At 38.4% G+C, this 18,414-nt stretch overlaps 1 protein-coding gene across 1 annotated transcript in view; it reads left to right on the plus strand.

Annotated features, from left to right (window-relative positions):
- Positions 1-18,414, plus strand: part of FBN1 (fibrillin 1) — a 226,944-nt gene that overhangs the window by 188,861 nt on the left and 19,669 nt on the right. The window contains exons 46-55 of the mRNA XM_055319738.1: positions 2,566-2,691; positions 4,694-4,810; positions 5,624-5,752; positions 6,290-6,409; positions 8,829-8,954; positions 12,797-12,946; positions 13,313-13,378; positions 14,042-14,158; positions 15,813-15,932; positions 17,759-17,881. Of these exons, the coding sequence (XP_055175713.1) occupies positions 2,566-2,691; positions 4,694-4,810; positions 5,624-5,752; positions 6,290-6,409; positions 8,829-8,954; positions 12,797-12,946; positions 13,313-13,378; positions 14,042-14,158; positions 15,813-15,932; positions 17,759-17,881 (1,194 nt within the window). The remainder of the gene's footprint in view (positions 1-2,565; positions 2,692-4,693; positions 4,811-5,623; positions 5,753-6,289; positions 6,410-8,828; positions 8,955-12,796; positions 12,947-13,312; positions 13,379-14,041; positions 14,159-15,812; positions 15,933-17,758; positions 17,882-18,414) is intronic.

Consider the following 18,414-nt stretch of genomic DNA (forward strand, 5'->3'; position numbering starts at 1 on the left):
TACTGTGAGTGAGTGCTGTTTGTAGCCAAAGCTCACTTTCTTTCCCTCATTCATTGGAATCCTCAGAAGAAAGAGAATGTACTTGAGTTTTACAATTATTCAGCCTCTAGGGCTGAAGACTTCACTCTGCAATTGTCTTCATTTATGTCTTTAAAAAACTGTTAAAATGTCTTCAAATGCTATCCTATGCATGGCATGTTTTCCAGCATACCGCAGAAGATGTTAAGAACCAAAGTTTCCTTTCCTGTGTTTAAGATGAAAAGAACCAAAATTTCCATCCTATCATTAGATTTTTACTTGAATTCATAAGTACATCATTTCAAATCCCAAATTACAGCTGGCCATATTACCCACATTGTTGAGAGAACGTGTAGGTATCTAAGCCCAGGATGCTAGTCTGATGTCAGGAACTGTATAGTTAGAGCAAATGCAGCCCCCTTCTGAAATGTCTTGCCCAGCTAAAAGCAAGAAACATGTTGTTCCTCACCACTTCCTTATAGTCTCCTCTGTCTGTTGTGTTTTTCCCCCTAAAACCCTGTTAAAACCTATTTCAGCCTCAGATATAATTTCCTGGGAGCTCAAATCTGGTGCTTGTAGAAACCTAGTTTTCTGGTCTCAAAGCGAACCTCACAGTTAAGTTCTCTAAAATTGTAACTTTTGGGGCACCTGGGTGGCTCAGTGGTTGAGCATCTGCCTTTGGCTCAGGTCATGATCCTGGGGTCCTAGGCTTGAGTTCCGCATTGGGCTCTATGCAGGGAGACTGTTTCTCCCTCTGCCTATGTCTCTTCCTCTCTTATGAATACATAAAATCTTTAAAAAAATAAAAATAAAAAAATAAAATTGAACATTCTATTTTACCATTAGAATCTCAAGGTGCTCCATGTTTCATTTTCTTAAAACTATCATGAAATAGGCAGTGTGGGAAAGAAAATCCCTAACTGGAATTTTTGTAATTCCTTTTCTAAGATGATCTTTAGTGCACTCATTTCCTGTGAGCCCCAGAGATAAGACAGACCTAGTCCCTTGCATACTTTGAAATCCACTACTACCTTAGGGCACCCAAGGTTTGGTCCATCTCTGATATGGTGGGTCCCGAGATACCATTCCTCAAAACCAGCTCCCTTTATGGAGCTTAGTGATGGAAATCAATTTCTTAAATCCATTTTCTCCATTGGGGATGTTCATAATTTGTTAGGTTAATAAGCATTCTAGATAGGTGAGCAGTAGCTCCTAAGCTGCATTTCCTGATTTCTCCATTAAGATGATATATTCAAGCTCACTTGAGATTTTTAAGTTACATGGTGATTCATCAAACCTAATGTGCTGTGTATTGGAAGAAAGTAGTTGTAACAATGGCAGCCTGAGCACATGGAATAGAGGGCATCTCTTCTCTTCTGGCATGAGCACAACTGCTTTGTGCAGCAAAAAGTGCCGATTCCCAGTTGCTGTCTTCTCAGGGGACAAGACAGGCCAACAGCAAGTTTGGATTATTCAAATGGAAGCAGGCTATTGCTGTGCTTTTACAGAATCTATACTCAAGTTGGCATTCTGCTTTTTCTTCTCTTTTATGACAGTAGGAAAACCAAGATGATACAGTGCTCTTCAGATGACATGTGTCCTAAACATAAAATCTTGAGAGCTTTAAAAAGAAATTAGAGACATAAGTAGACACGCAATTATATCATTTGTAGATTCATCTAATAAATTCTGCCCCTCAGAGCATCAGATTTCAGGAGAGCAACAAAGATTCACTTGATGATAAATACAATATAGAGCTTAGAGATTGGCAGAGGCAAGATGACAGGGCTTTCCTCTGAATGAATAGGAATAAAAAGAAACATTGTTAGGATTGTCAAAAGGTTATAGGAATAAGACAAAACAATGAAGTAAAACTGGAACAAGGGACAGCTTGGGTTGTCCATGCAGAAAACCTATCTTAGCAATGGGATTTGCTTGACTTTGCTATAAATTTCCAAAGGAAGCCATGAAGGGTCCATGATTTGAGGCAGCAGGTCTGGACTAGACAAAATACTTAACTCATTCCACAGTCTGTGATATTACTTAGGCACATAATCAAATGGATTATCTCCCAACTTGGATTCTTCTTCCCCATTCTACTTCTAAATCTTCTCAGCTTCCAGAACATGTTTTTTCATCCCCTCATGAATTGTTAATATACTCTGAGTGATCTCAGTAAATGAGAATAAGTTTTAGCTGGTTTTGAGGTAAAAGTAAATATAATGCCAGTGTCTGTTCTACTGGCTTGGTTTAGAGCTAGGATCAGTCCTGAGCATGATACCTAGAAATAAGTTATTTAATACAATTTTGTCTCCTAAGACCTACCTAAGATTCTTTTTTTTTTAATTTTTATTTATTTATGATAGAGAGAGAGAGAGAGAGGCAGAGACATAGGCAGAGGGAGAAGCAGGCTCCATGCACCGGGAGCCCGACATGGGATTCGATCCCGGTTCTCCAGATCGCACCCTGGGCCAAAGGCAGGCGCTAAACCGCTGCGCCACCCAGGGATCCCTACCTAAGATTCTTAATGATACATTTTATCTACAGATCGCAATGAATGTCAAGAAATCCCCAATATTTGCAGCCATGGACAATGTATCGACACAGTTGGAAGTTTTTATTGCCTTTGCCACACTGGTTTTAAAACAAATGCTGATCAAACCATGTGTTTGGGTGAGTATGCGATTATCATTTTAACTCCTAGCCTATTGAAAAATTCATTTGCATCTGAATATATATAAATACTAACACTAACCCTTCAGTATTAGTTTTGCTATTTGTAAAATAAAAACACAGGCAGGCATGTAGCATTAACATCCCTTGGTATTTAATCTTTGGCAATCTGAACACAATAAACCTCTTCCTTGATAGTCATTTGGCTGCCAGGTTAGAAAAACTTTTAATGAAGGGAAAAACTGAGAAAAATATTAAAACAAAAAATACTTTTTATTAATGCTGATAGCCTATTATTTTATTAAATCTGTGTGGGTTTGCCTTATTGGAATAGAGTGCAGCTTTTGAGTGTTTGACTACGAGCATTTTTTGAGAAACATCTATAGTTTGTACCAGATCCTCAAAGGCAAACTTCTAGATCCCACAAAGACGATAAACAAACAAACCACCATGTTTTTCTAGGGCAAAAGCTCAAGATTTTAAATCTCTTACCCCTTGCTTTCAGCACTAAGTCATGATGCTGATTTGGAATATATTCCAATATTAATCACTGTCTCTCTTTTCCTCCTTCCTTTTTCTACTTTCAAACAACTTCCATTAAGTGTTTTGGGGACTTCATGAATATGGTTCAGTTTCACAACTGGAAAAAGAAGAATCAATAGAGTAATGTTTAAAGAGCTTATCTTTCACTGTAATTGAGTTGATCCATTAGGGAACAGTCTTTTAAAGTTTTGTCTTCTTCAGAACAGATAACAGGTTTTAAACTAAAGGAGTATAATCAGCCCTATTTGTCCCTGGGAAACTAACCCCTAGAGCAATGGCACCCTATGTAACAATCTTATTCCCTCTTCCATCTGGATTACCTGGAACCCTCTACCAAAAAGCCTGCCCTATAGAGGAATTTCACTGGCTTGGCTAAAAACGAATCAAAGCAGCAGCTCTTGATTGCTGGCAGTGTGACTCATCTGGATGTGGTCTTCAACCACAGACACACACATTGGACCACTTTGTGGTCAGCAATAGCTTTCTGATTTAGGATCATAGATAACTTATCTTCATGTCCAAAATTTGAAAGTAAAGGAAATCCTAACTTGAAACACTGCATTTTGTTAACTTGAGGTGTTGTCTTCCACTCCCAGAATCTCCCTACATTTGCCCTCACTCTCCTCATTCTACAAACCAGCAGAATCAACTTTCCTTCATTTTAATTTTTTATTTTCTTCTGAATATAACATACACCTGCTCTATAAGAAAGATGTTAGTTGCCGTGGCCTAATACAAAGACACAAAAGATGCCAAAATAGCTTTATAAAGTAATCAAAGAGAAAAGTCAGAGACCAATAAAAAGACAAATAATAACACAAGTGTGTATCAGAAAAGCCAGATTAAGTGCCATCGATTTGGGATAATTTAGAAGAGTGAGATAAGTCACTCTTAAGTGAGATAAGTAGTGGGAGTGGTCATTTTTTTTGGGGTGGACTGGGAAGAAGGAAGAGATGTCAAAAATATCAGGTGAATTAGAAACCTAATTTATTTTGTTGCTGATTTCAGGGTAATATCAGGTGACTCACTGCTTTTTGGTAAACTGGAGTGAGAATCTTAAAGGCTGAAGTTTGCCAAAGGTGGCAGCAAATCAAGACCCAGATGCGCACAGAATTTTCCATTTCCAAGTGAAAATATTTGAGAAAAGTGGCAAGGGTGGAGAATTCTAGAAGTAAATAGAGTAAAATAATTCTTGTCCAGTTCTCATGTCCTTAGCTTGCCTCCCTTCACATGCCAACCAAGGAAATGGTTTATTCCCAAGGTTTCGATCCTCGCCTCTTGCTGATTGCTCATGGGGAGCTGCCACTGCTGGGGCTAATACCAATGTTATTGGTATTGGTAGACGTTCTTAGCCTATGCCTAACGCATGGTGAACCCACAATGCCCTTAGCCCCCAGGTAACCACTCATGTCATCTTCTGTTAATGGCCATGTTTCTCTACACTCTTTTTTCCTACTAGACATAAATGAGTGTGAGCGAGATGCCTGTGGGAATGGAACTTGCCGCAACACGATTGGGTCTTTCAACTGCCGCTGCAACCACGGCTTCATCCTTTCCCACAACAATGACTGCATAGGTGCGTATGCACACTGGTGGGCACTGATGGAAGGCAGTTTCAGATGCATCCTTTGTAATTAGCAGCCTCTTGGGGTGCCAACTGGTTTTCTTAAATATATGCCCTCTAATACATGACAACTGGTTAAAGGAATTGTCAAATATAATATCCTAAGTGAATGTCAAATAGTCATGGCTTTTATTAAAATACCTCATTAGCAGCTATATTTTGTATATGTACCCTACTGTGAATTGAAATCATTTTTAAATGAATTGATGACATCTTAAAACAAAAGTGATTCTTTGTATAGAAATTGCATAACTTAGGAATAATGTGGACCTACTTGTCTCAATGTTTCACTATAGTTTTTCTTTAAAGAAGTCAAGTATTGAGTCTATAAATTCCTCCTTATAAAACATGCTGTTATTTATAAGTGAGATTAATGATCCAAGTTTTATATCATGCTAGAGGCTAATTTTATATACTTCTAATTACAAGAATACTTAATACCTTCAGCTGTATTGTGTACTAGTAATTCAGTTTTAGCTTTTAAAAATGAAACATAAAGGAAGATCAAGGTGAAATTCATATAAAGTTCCAATATAAATTATCAATCTCTAATTAATAGAATAGCATAATCTTGTTAGGTTTTGATAGGTGAGTAAAGCCAGGTGTGTTGTTACAAACTAGATCTTTATTGGAATTTTTAATGTTTGGCTGAGCCAGCCAAGGCCACTGAAATTTAAAATAAGTATTTTTCCCTTTAAAAGTTTTGATCATTGCTGGAATTATGACATTTTCTTTGGAATATATCAAAGGTTTTTTTTTTGGCAGATGTTGATGAATGTGCAACTGGAAATGGGAACCTTTGCAGAAATGGCCAATGCATCAATACAGTGGGGTCCTTCCAGTGTCAGTGCAATGAAGGCTATGAGGTGGCTCCAGATGGGAGGACCTGTGTGGGTAAGTGCTGCCTCCAAAAGACCCTCCAAAGAATGCTGTCAGAGATGAAAGAATCCTGCAGAGGATCCTGAATCCCTATCATCATCCTTCCTTCAGAAGCCTGAAGGGAAAAAAAATCAGAGTAGAATTACACTAATTCTCCCTGTAGACTGTGTGTGTGTGTGTGTGTACGCGCGCGCACGCATGTGACAAAGAGATTTGTAATTTGCTTTCTTATATATTTTTTTTCTTTAAAATACCTTTGTAGAAAGCTCTTATATAGTCTTTTGGGTGCCCTCAAAAATCTTCATGCCCATTCACTTTTCACATGCTATACTTTTGTGGAAATGCTAAATTTGTGATAGGTCACAAAAAATATGGTTGTTCTACTGCACACTTCTGAAAGCTGATAAAGCTTCTTTTTACTGAGTCATTAATTTTTCTCCATGGTAGATTTATGTATTTCTTTGATTGGATTCCAGTTTCTTGAAATTTTAATTGCTTAATGGAAATCATGCCAATGGGAACTTCTTCCTTCTTTTTCCCTTTTCTTTGCAGATATCAATGAATGTCTTCTAGAACCTGGAAAATGTGCACCAGGCACCTGTCAAAACTTGGATGGGTCCTACAGGTGCATTTGTCCACCTGGATACAGTCTACAGAATGACAAGTGTGAAGGTAAGAGTAGGAGGACTGTCGATGTTTGGAAGCGAGCAGTGTTTATTACTGCACTGGCATATTCAAAGTTAGTTTTTGTGATGGTGTGATGGTGTCCTGGTGTCTTCATTTTAGAATACTTTATCAGAAACAAATCCAAGAGCAGAGGGTTTGACTTACGTTCTTACACTCAGATGATGAAACTAGAACATCCAATTCTCATGCTAATAATATCTGATGACACTCTGCATTTGGTTGGTCATATGACCCTGACTCTTTTCCAGGGTGCTTTTATGCAACTTGTAAAAAATCCTGGATTCCATGTTTTTAAATGCTAATAGGTTGCAACTAAAAATAGCTTCCTGAGTCCAGCTAAAATCTTTAAGTGACCACATTCAAGGTTGAATGAATGTGGCTATATAATTTGTCTATGTTGTTTTGACCTACAGAGCAGTGAAAATGTGTTACTACAAATAAATTCTCAGCAAATTTTATAGTACTGCAATCCTCAATACATATGTCATTAAATTAAATGAAGGACATTAATTGCTAGAACTTCATAAATAACTAGCAGAAAGGATTTTTAAGAAGTCACCTAGTCCTTGCTCCCACATTTAAATAGGCCTGTATCTAATCCAAAGTAAGTAAGAATTTTCTCCACTTTTAATACCATGGAGAAATTTTATTATATATCCAATTTAAATCATAGTCAAGCAATAATATTCTAAGTGCAAACAGTTTATCAAAATTGGGCCTACATGCAAATTATTATAAGTGTAATTTTACTTTTACTAAAGATCAACTTTATTTACTCCATGATTAATGCAAAATTCCCCTAAGATGAACAGAATATAAATGTATAGAAAGAAAAATGACTTCCCAAATACTTAATAATGTGCTCATTCTACCATCCTTGTCCCCATCTTTATGAAGTTGTCACCTATGGGTTAATTTCTACCATAAGAGAAAGAATCCTAACAACAATGACAAAAACAACAACAAAAAGAAATACTTGAGCATTTTTACAAAAGTTGGCTTTTCTCTTAAGAAAAGATTGGATGTGGGAGTGGAGGGCACATGGGAATGGAGTCATTCATTCAGCAGCAGCAGCTCAGATTCACTAATATACCAAAAGCAACATGATGCAATTGTAAAGGCAACAGAATAACATAACATTATTATTATGAAGAAATTGGTTTTGCACTGAACAGGAGGATACTCAACTTTGAGTTGCCGATTTTGAGAATACCTATTATGTGATATTTACAATATTAAGCCAAGATAATGGAATTTCCTAACTTCCCCTTAGATGATCTCATGAGAACTCATATAATATGAATATGAATTGTTGTAGGTAGAACTCTCTGCACAAATGCAAAAATAAAGAGCCCCATGGTACAAGAGATACATGTTTTGTTGAAAAAAAAAGGTATTTCCATAAAAATAGCATGGCTCAGAATCAAGACTTACCTCTTTTTTTACTACAAATTCCTGCTGAAGATCAGGGGAAAAGATGGATAAGTCTGTTGGAAAGAGTAGCCATACTTTTCCCACACATAGGGTGATCATGCAATTTATTGACCAAACCAAGACAGTTTTAAAGAGGGTACTCTTAATAATGAGGCCACGACAACAGGTATACGCTAGGACTCTCCTAGGAAAACTAGGGCATTTAGTTACCAAAGCCATTCACACTTCACTGTAGATCACCTTTAATCAACCCTTCCTCCTGCTAAGGTATATTAATATGCTACAGGAAACATGTCACAATTCTATCAAATTCCTACTATCCATAAGATGAAAGAAAAATTTCAACCTCTACAAGAAAGACATTTTTGTGTCTTAAGAAAAATTAACCAGCAAATGAGATTTAGGAGCCCCATATTCTGTGATATCTTTAATTTACACTGCACAAGATTCTTTTCATGGATGTTAGTATTCTTGTAAAAGTCATGGTTTTAGGGCTGTAGCACAGGTGTTGGGAAAAGCACTGCAGATGGATGGAGGGGAATACATTTTTGATTCAAAGGCCTAGATCTCTCATTAACTCATTGTCAACACAATTAAAATTTTCAAGATTCTGCTTACTATTCAGTGGTGAAGTTAGACTCTGGAGTTTCTCATTTCTTGTGTAAGTTTAGGGTGGTAGGAAATTACCCTACCTTTTCTAACTAGCCAGGCAGCTGAAGTCTAGGTAAGAGATGTTTCTCATGGTATCCCTTAGAAGGCACTCACAGATTCTATTTTTCCATGAATTATCAAGATTAATTTCCAAAAGGTATCACAGCCTAGAAACCCACTCACAGCATGATGATACAGAAAAGATCTTAATTACTGGAAGAGTTTTGAAACTCAGTTGCCTTTGGTACTTCTGTACTTTGCACTTGGTATCTAAAGGTGACTCCACTGTGTTTGACTTTGACACATCTGATTCTTATAGATATTGATGAGTGTGTTGAAGAGCCAGAAATCTGTGCCTTGGGAACATGCAGCAACACAGAAGGCAGCTTCAAATGTCTCTGTCCAGATGGATTCTCTTTGTCCTCCACTGGAAGAAGGTGCCAAGGTAATTGCCTTTGAGGGCTTTTGACTTTCATTACTTTGTGTTTATTTGTTGTGGTTGCAGTTTCTTAAACATGACAAAGCTTTGATTATTTGCAAAAGAGAAGATGGAGAGTTTTCATTGACCCAGAGGTCTAACGATCACCACATGTCAGAAAGGTCATTTTTACTGTTAATATTGAAAACTCATCCATCAAGGTATGGTTGCTTGTACAACCACTACCCTAGCACTTAAAGCTCTCTGCCTGCTAAGACCACATTTGCCGATAGGTCAGTCAGTGGGGGATCAGCCATGAGCCACCCAACACTGCAAAGCCTGGGGGAAGTTCAGCTACATGGTCCCTGCCTCTGAAGAGGTAACTTGTACAAAGGTGGGCCAAAATCTAGACTCAGTCGGAAAAATGCAGATTAATCCATATACTTTCAGGATATAGCACCCATCCCTTACATCACAAATTTTCTAAGAAAACAGAAAAATAAATTTGAACTGACTGGAACTCTTGCTGGGACATAATCTGTTTTCAGGACTAATACTTGTGAACTTTGAAAAAAAGGAAGCCCGAACTTAAGTATAACACAGTATATTATATCCCAGAAAATGGTTTAGATTTTAGCAAACAATGCGATGGTGTGTGTCTACCCATTTATACATACTAGTTTAATGAATTTAGAACAAAAAAATCCCACACAAACGCACATTTCTCCCTTCTACCTCAGTGTTTTGTTGTTGCTTGTTTTATTCAGGTTTTTTTCTTGGTTGTTTTGTTTTGCTTCTGTGTTACTAAATAAGAGGTAATGGATATCATTTCAGATTCCAAAAATTGGATTTGGGGGCTCAGCTCTGCCATCTCTATCCTAGGGCAAGTCATTTGATCCTTTGGAAGCTCATTTTCCTCCCTTTAAACAACCATAATAACACTTGCCCAACCAATCATATTGAATATGTAGCAAAGCTTTGTCAGTTTCTGAGTTGTTTGTAGCCTCTTGTTATTCTATTAACTTTTTACCTTCCTTGCAACTGGTCCTTTTGTTACCCAATATTTAGAAGTGTGAAGGGGGAGTTGAGAATTCTCTGGTTGATTTGATCTCACTGGTAGCTGTAAGAAGCCCACGTGGCTTTCAGGCTTGTGGGTGGGGTGATACTTGACTCAAGCAGATATTCTGTTATGGTACAGACCAGCCAGATAAATTCTAAGTCCTACTCCCTTGTTTTTGTGTGCCTTTGGCTTGGCCCACGTTTGGAAAGAAAGCAGTGAGAAACCAGGTGTGAATCTGCCGATGTGGCAGGCCAGAGGAAACTCATAGGCTATTAATTCAATTTGCACTGGCCTGTCACAGAGCAAGCTAACGCTGCAGGAAGAATCAGCCCAGCTGTGAGCAGCCCTGCCACATGCTCAGCTCCAAGAGGCAGAGCCAGAATTGAGGAATGCAAGCAAGGAAAGTGACTTTTGTAGTTCTGATGAAATTTCAAAGGTCATTAAGGGCTTTTTGCAGATGGACTGGTAAACAGGCATCCTAGTGAGTCCTAGTTAAAGTGTGTGGGCAAGCACAGCTCTCTTCCCCAATGCAAGACACCTTTGATTAGTAAACCAAATCTACAGGATCACCACAAGCAAATGTAAATCTCCCACAGGGCACAAAATTTCCAGAAGCCAGAGAATTAAGAACTGGGTTTTACTTATGACAAATTAAGAGCTTGTGAAATGAGAAAATTCTACAGAACCACAGATGTTTTTGAAAGAAGAATTGTGATAAGACTCAGGTGAACAAATCCTGGCACCTGAAGGCCACGGACCAGTAAATGGGCCATTCCCCTTACAAACTTCAGTGAAGAAAATTTGTCACTTAGGCTCACTGTAAGCTTCATGCGTTTGAGCCTATGTCATGGCTAGATTGTTTCTTCAGGAGGTGGGATGGTAGATTGGTTCTGGGGAGACAAGGTTGGTTTATGGAGCAGGGTCAGTGATGAAAGGAAAAGAGAATGTATCTATATTTAAAAGAAACATAAGGTGGAAAACAACAGACAACTGAATTTTAATATATTGAGACATTTTTATGAGTAGTCATTAAATTATACCTTAAGGGATCCCTGGGTGGCGCAGCGGTTTGGCGCCTGCCTTTGGCCCAGGGCGCGATCCTGGAGACCCTGGATCGAATCCCACGTCAGGCTCCCGGTGCATGGAGCCTGCTTCTCCCTCTGCCTATGTCTCTGCCTCTCTCTCTCTCTGTGTGACTATCATAAATAAATAAAAAAATTAAAAAAAATTATACCTTAAGACAGTTATAGATATAAATAACACAAAACATTGTGACAATGAACTTGAAGAATAAAGCAAATCAAAAAGTGTTAAATCTTGAAACTTTTCAGCAAAATAGATATTTGGATGGCAGACGTACCACAGGACAAGGACTGGCTTTTATTGCACTTGTCTTTCAGAAGACAGTTCACTGTGCCTGTTAGGTCCTAGCTATAACAGGTGTGAAAGGAGTAAAAACTAGCAAGAAAATGTATCTGGAAGAGTCAGTTGAAGAAGGTGAACAACAGATTCATTGGGGAGGCCAACTGAATTTGGCTTACTAGACCCTGGTAAATATGATTCATTGATTGTTATTTTTACTTAATTCATGAAAATGTTTCTTTTGTGATCTTTGACAACTCAGTTATTCTTATATTGTCTCCTTTGTCATGAAATAAAAGCTGTAAAATTGTCTTAGCAGAAATGCATAGATAGCTATAATAATATGTCATAATATGCTACCTAGAGTTGAGAAACAGTGATAGGAGAGAGCATACCTGATCATAAAGGGGAACTGTACAAAAAGACTATGAAGCATTTCCTTAAAACCTGCAGATTTTAGTCTCTGTGTAGCTAGAGAGGAGTCTGCAAGGCTTTGGATGTCAAATTTGAGAGAAAACACTCCAGGGTTTTGGATGAGCTCACTTTTTAGAGGCACCCAATTTGCTCTATAAGAAATGGAAGAGTCAGTTTCCAAAATTATGTCAAGCAATGTTGGAGAATTTTGTAGCAACTAGATCCCATCTTCCGTATTGGAGTCACCAAAAAATAACTGATATTAAAGAAATACATTCTTTGAGAGATTATTCTGCCTCTTATTCACCCATCTCCCTTCCTCCTCTTTACCTTTTCTCTGTTGAGCTAAATAACCTTCTGTATCTTGTGTGTGTGTGTGCATGTGTACATGCGTATAAAATCTGCAGAAAGCCCCACATGCATTTTGTGGACAACGATTACATCAGTAGCTGCTTCAGCGAATGGCCATTATTGTCATATTTTTGCCGGTCCACAAAACTGCCACGTCTTTATTTACCCTATGCCTGGAATCAGGGGTTTTGTTTTGGTTTCAGGGCTTAAGGGACACAAAATAAATAACATAGTGTGATAGCACAGTAAGTACCAGAACTGGGAGGTCTACCTCAACCTAGTATGCCTGCTACATGCTATCCAAAACACAAACACAGCTGTCAGTGCAGGGGTCTTGTGAATGGTTCCACTTCTGAATGTCTCCACCCTGAAGTCACTGATGATGTCAGGTTTGAAATGTGATAGTGTTGGATTTTGTTATTCATATCAGGTTATTTTGGAAAATTGGCTAAAATGAGAAATAACATGAAAGCCACATAGATGTATTCATTAGATCTTACTATAAAAGTTATCTCTGACTTTAAAAATCTGAGCTGAGTTACTGTCATAATGACTTATGTTATGGAGTCATCCTATTGTAATGAAAAGGAAACACATTTAACAGGACAGACTGTTTCTTACTGTTATACAGTAATGATGTAGTAAGAAAGCATCTAAAGGGTCCCCTGGATTTATACTGCAGATCTGCGAATGAGCTACTGCTATGCCAAGTTTGAAGGAGGAAAATGTTCATCACCCAAATCCAGAAATCACTCCAAGCAGGAATGCTGTTGTGCCTTGAAGGGAGAAGGTTGGGGTGATCCCTGTGAGCTGTGCCCCACCGAACCTGATGGTATGTCCTTTCTCTTTGGGCTAGTCATAGGGCAGACTGGCCATGGAATAAGAATCGTATGTAGACCTTCAGAAAAAATAAGACAATTTCATTTTAAGTCTACCTAAAATATTAATAAGATAATTTTAACTCATGAGCTGGGTAGTTGTTTTCTTCTGAAGTGTGCTGTTAACCAGGGCTGCCCAAGTAGTAGGCATACCAGCACTGGGAGACTTGTTCACTGTCCCTGGTATCTGGCCTTGTCTCATTCATTGTTTCATGATACATGCAGCATGTAGCCATCTGGCCACCACATGCTGCGTAGGAAGCACCCTGTAGCCAGTTGCCATTGGTGTATCTATTAACAAGTGTTCATCTCTGCCACAGAGGCTTTCCGCCAGATCTGTCCCTATGGAAGTGGCATCATTGTGGGGCCTGATGATTCAGCAGTTGGTAAGTGGACTCCACAAGATTCTCAGCATTTCTTTATATTCTTAACCAGCCTCTTCCCCTGCCTTTTCTCCAGCTGTTCTTTTTTTTTTTTTTTAAGATTTATTTGAGAGAGAGAGCAAGCATGAGCAGGCGGAGGGGCAGAGGGACAGAGAGAATCCTAAGCAGATTCCCCACTGAGAGTAGAGCCCAATGTGCGCTCCATCTCATGACCCTGAGATCATGACCTGAGCCAAAATCAAGAGTTGGACAGTTAACCACCTCAGTCACCTCCAGGTGCCCCTCCAGCTGTTCTTATTTCTCCACATTCATCTTGGAAAATAACGCCCTATTTTTCATTTGGATACCAATTATATTATTGTATGGTAATATTGTATTGTAATATTAGATATCTCATTGATTAGATGCTGAAATGGCCATAGTTTACCTTTTTGTTTAAAAAAAGGTACCTTGTGGGATCCCTGGGTGGCTCAGCGGTTGAGCATCTGCCTTTGGCTCAGGGCGTGATCCCAGATTTCTGGGATCAAGTTCTGTATCACGCTCCTTGCATGGAGCCTGCTTCTCCTCCTTCTGCCTATGTCTCTGCCTCTCTTTCTGTGTCTCTCATGAATTAAAAAAGAAAAAAAGACCTTGTTATTCACTATTTTTTTTTCTCCTTTGTGTAAGATATGGATGAGTGCAAAGAACCTGATGTCTGTAAACATGGGCAGTGCATCAATACAGATGGCTCATACCGCTGCGAGTGTCCCTTTGGTTACATTCTGGAAGGGAATGAATGTGTAGGTAAGTAATAGATCAGTTTCTTCCATAGGGATTTTACAAATTAGAAATTAGGCTATAGAGCATTCACACTAGGAAGTGTAAGTACCAAGATTGGGACAGAAGTAAGTTTTGTCCATTCGTTCATGCGTTATTTATCTGCAGTACTAGTTGAGTACCCTGTGTCCTAGGCTCTGTGGCTACAGCAGTGACCCACGCCAACATGTTTCTTCCTTGCATGGACCTTACAGTCTAATGAGGAAGACACTATAGACATATCTGAAGTCATTGTGGGAAGGAAAACTATCATATATTTTTTTAATTTTTTAAAAGATAAATGGTCATAATCTTATTCTCTCAATATATAAAACATTTATCCAGATTTTATTACATTTAGTAATGTGAAAGCTATGTACACAATATAAACTCCTCTTGTTTTTGCTCTTTTTAAAATTTCAAAGAATGGCTATGTCTGACCTTTGACCTCTTGATCCATAATAATTCTAAATTGAATCCAAGTATTATGTTTATTCCTCTAAAATTTCACCCACAGCTATGACCATGAAGCATAAGCTTCCTTAGTTTTTCATAAGTTCCTTAGTTTTTCTAGGCCTTAGAATGTCATATTATGCAAATAGACTTATTCGTAATTACCCTGCAGCTCTAAAAATCAGTGATACTGTGATGTTTATTGACTTAAAAGAGATGCAATATTCTGGACAGTGAAATGCAATTTCATAGCAGAATAAAAGCAAAATTGTTAATGTTTTCTCTCTGGAATCTTCAGTTAGTGCCTCTATGTGCATGTTAAACAAGCCTTCTCATACAGTCTGTCTACAACAGCCTCTTGCCTTCACTTTTTGACTCAGAACCCACCAGAAGATATAACCCTGATCATAGTCCATTACTATTCCATGTCCTAGAGAACTAAGATAACTATTATTTCCCCAAAATTTCCCTTTCCCAAAGGAAGATATTCTCTCCAAGTGATTTGTCAGAAGAACAGTCAGTATATTCTAGGTGGATGGGTTGGGAGGTATATATATATATTTTAGACCTCTGGTAAAACTTGTTCTCTCTCCATGGTTGTTTACAGAGATCATACCCTAAACATATTTCTTTCTAGTTTTTCTTCTGCCTGATGTAAACCATCTGGTTTCAACAGAATCAACAAAAATCTTCTTGAATCTTGATTTTATCCAGTGTATTAATTTTGCTTAACCTCTAGTCTCTTGTTTTGTGTAAGCTTAGTCTTCTATTTTATGTCTGGCATCATGTTTAAAGCTTCTTGGAGAATGATGTAATGTAAGGCCAGACTGGAGATGTATTTCTAGCTTTATGTAAGTGAAAACTTTTGACTTGTGAGAGAAGCCTTGTTTTAACCCTTGAAGCGTCTATTCCTGGTAGATTTATTACAGGACCCTGGAAAAGCTCATGGAGAAGAACACTCTGAGAGGTGGAAGCCCAGATATTTTAGTGCCACTGCCACTTAGCAGGTCAAAAGTCATAGCTATCAATCTGTGGAGTTAAGACACATGTACTCCTTTCTTGCGAAGGCAGAATGAAGATAAAACAAGATGCCACTGATCAAAGTGCTCCCATATAGTGAGAGGTACTGTTTGACTCCAAGTCCATTTTTTTCTTAGTTCATAATGTCTTGAATACTTCTTGCTTGCAGATACTGATGAATGTTCTGTGGGCAATCCTTGTGGAAATGGAACCTGCAAGAATGTGATTGGAGGTTTTGAATGTACCTGTGAGGAGGGATTTGAGCCTGGTCCAATGATGACTTGTGAAGGTAAGCCTCTTTGCAGAATAGTTGGTTACATGTTCTGGTCCTGTCTTATTACAGGACCTGATACTAAATACCACTCAGTGTATAGAAGAAAGAACATCTAGGCCTAATGGGCCATACCCTTATTCTCCTGAAAAAGGTGGAAGTGGTTCGTGGCACAAATTACACTGCATAATATGCAGAGTTCTTTTGGCTGTCTCCCTACTGCAAGTATATTTGGATAGAACTCCTGTCTTGTTTGCTACCTTCCTTCTTATTTTCCATTTTCCCCTTCTTTTTCTTTCTTCATCTCCCATGTTCCCTCACTTTTTCCTTTCTACTTACAGAAACATCTGACATAACTACTAACATCCTATAGCCATCTGGGGACAATTACAGCAAAAGAGTTGCCTATGCTCTGTAAGCATCTATCAGTATGCCTAGTGAGCAAGATGTATGGAGAGAAGGGAAGGAAAGGGAGTGTCTAGAACAGTGGGTCTCAAAGGGTGGTCCCTGGATCAGCCACATCAGTATCACCTGGGAACTTGTTAGAAATACTGATTTTCAGGCCTCATCCCAGACATCCTGAATGAGAAACTTGAGTGGAGCCTAGTAGCCCTCCAGGTAATTTTGATACACTCTCAAGTCCAGACCATTGGTCACAAAAGAGAATGAAAGGGAGGTGAAAGTGAAGGATAAAAATGGATGTATCTATCTAACTATAAAATGGACATCTATATCTATATATAATGGACATATATATCAACATATATATAGATATATATACCAATATATAATGGATACACCTTTAATGAAAAGAGAGTTTTTTATTAGAGATATGTCCTATCAATACCCATTGTCCTAGCTGTTGTTGAATCTTTAAAGGCTATGACTAAATATAATCTAGGGTCTCGGGCAGCCCCGGTGGCTCAGCGTTTTAGCGCTGCCTTCAGTCCAGGGCATGATCCTGGAGACCTGGGATCAAGTCCCACATCAGGCTCCCTGCATGGAGCCTGCTTCTCCCTTTGCCTGTGTCTCTGCCTCTCTCTCTCTCTCTCTGTGTCTCTCATGAATAAATAAAATCTTTAAATAAAAAAGCCAGGGTTTCACTGATGTTCTCAGTCAGCATCATTGGACTTAGAAACATGATAATCAAGATGGTCTGTTTTAACCCTGCTTTTCCAAAATGTATTTGGATGCTTCCAAACTATGAAATCTGTAGAAATCACTTTTATCTATTAACAGTAAAGTCATGGCTATTTAAGGTCACGACTTGGACATCAGTATAAACTTTCCATAAGTATAAAATAATTCAGAACACCATTTGCTTGGGCACAAGAATCACTGTTATTTTACAGGACCCTCTTTTATATGGGGAAGGGGAGCTGCTTAACAGTATTGGGTGGGTCTGCTTCTGTTCTGATTGCAATTGACTTGGCAATTGTTTTGACTAAATGGGGGTAAAACTGACTCCCACCCTATGTGACTTCAGGGAATGGCAAGTGATCAACTTGAGACTTCAAAGCCAGAATTTCAGAAAAGCTCCCTATATGTAGGGTGGTCTATAATTTCTCATCCATCTAAATAACATTAATAATACTTATACCAGGACAATAAGCCAGAACTGGGACTATGCTAGGAGAATTATGCTAAGAGAACCAGGACACCTGATCACTTTCCTTATACCAATTATAAAAAAGCCAACTCATTTTATGATTCTTTGGAAACCAGTGATTGCTTGGTACATCCATATCGATGACAATGAAGCATTTCAACTTTTGATTAAAATAGGGGTTTTTTTTTTGGTTGATGCCCATGATACATTATTTTCCATGCCCCTTCTGCTGCAGATATAAACGAATGTGCTCAGAATCCTCTGCTCTGTGCTTTCCGGTGTGTAAACACTTACGGGTCATATGAATGCAAATGTCCCGCTGGATATGTTCTGAGAGAAGATAGAAGGATGTGCAAAGGTGAGATATCATTTTACCTGGGGGGCTCTCACTCTACTATGGGAAATGTCTCTCCAAAGCTTCTATTAGTAGAGAAAGACTGGGGATCAGGGAACTCTTCCATAGTCCATGGACAATATGGGGTCATCATTGCCTATAGTATGATAATATTAAATTAGTTAAATAATATTTTTTAAAACAAATCTCCATCACTAAGGATGTTATATTCCAAGAATAGGGATAGCATATGGAATCCACGTTAGTTAAATAATTTCCATTTAGTAAGTAAATGCTTACTGAATGCCTGCAATTACATGGTTCTGGACTAGGTTCTGCTACACAAAATTATGTAAATCATGGGCTCCCGGAAGAGCACTGATTTGCTTCTCCAAGGTCTTAAATGAGCAGCTACTTGTTCTCTTCAGATGACGTGAATAGGATTTTTATTGAAGGTGAACAGATTTCCTAAGAGCTCTACATCATATGCAGGATAAGTCCAAATTTTCCAGCTCAGACCATGTAAAGGAGAAAGATAAAGAGAGGGAAATGCAGTA

The sequence above is a fragment of the Nyctereutes procyonoides genome, unplaced genomic scaffold (assembly GCF_905146905.1).
Source record: "Nyctereutes procyonoides isolate TBG_1078 unplaced genomic scaffold, NYPRO_anot_genome, whole genome shotgun sequence".
Taxonomy (NCBI): Eukaryota; Metazoa; Chordata; class Mammalia; order Carnivora; family Canidae; genus Nyctereutes; species Nyctereutes procyonoides.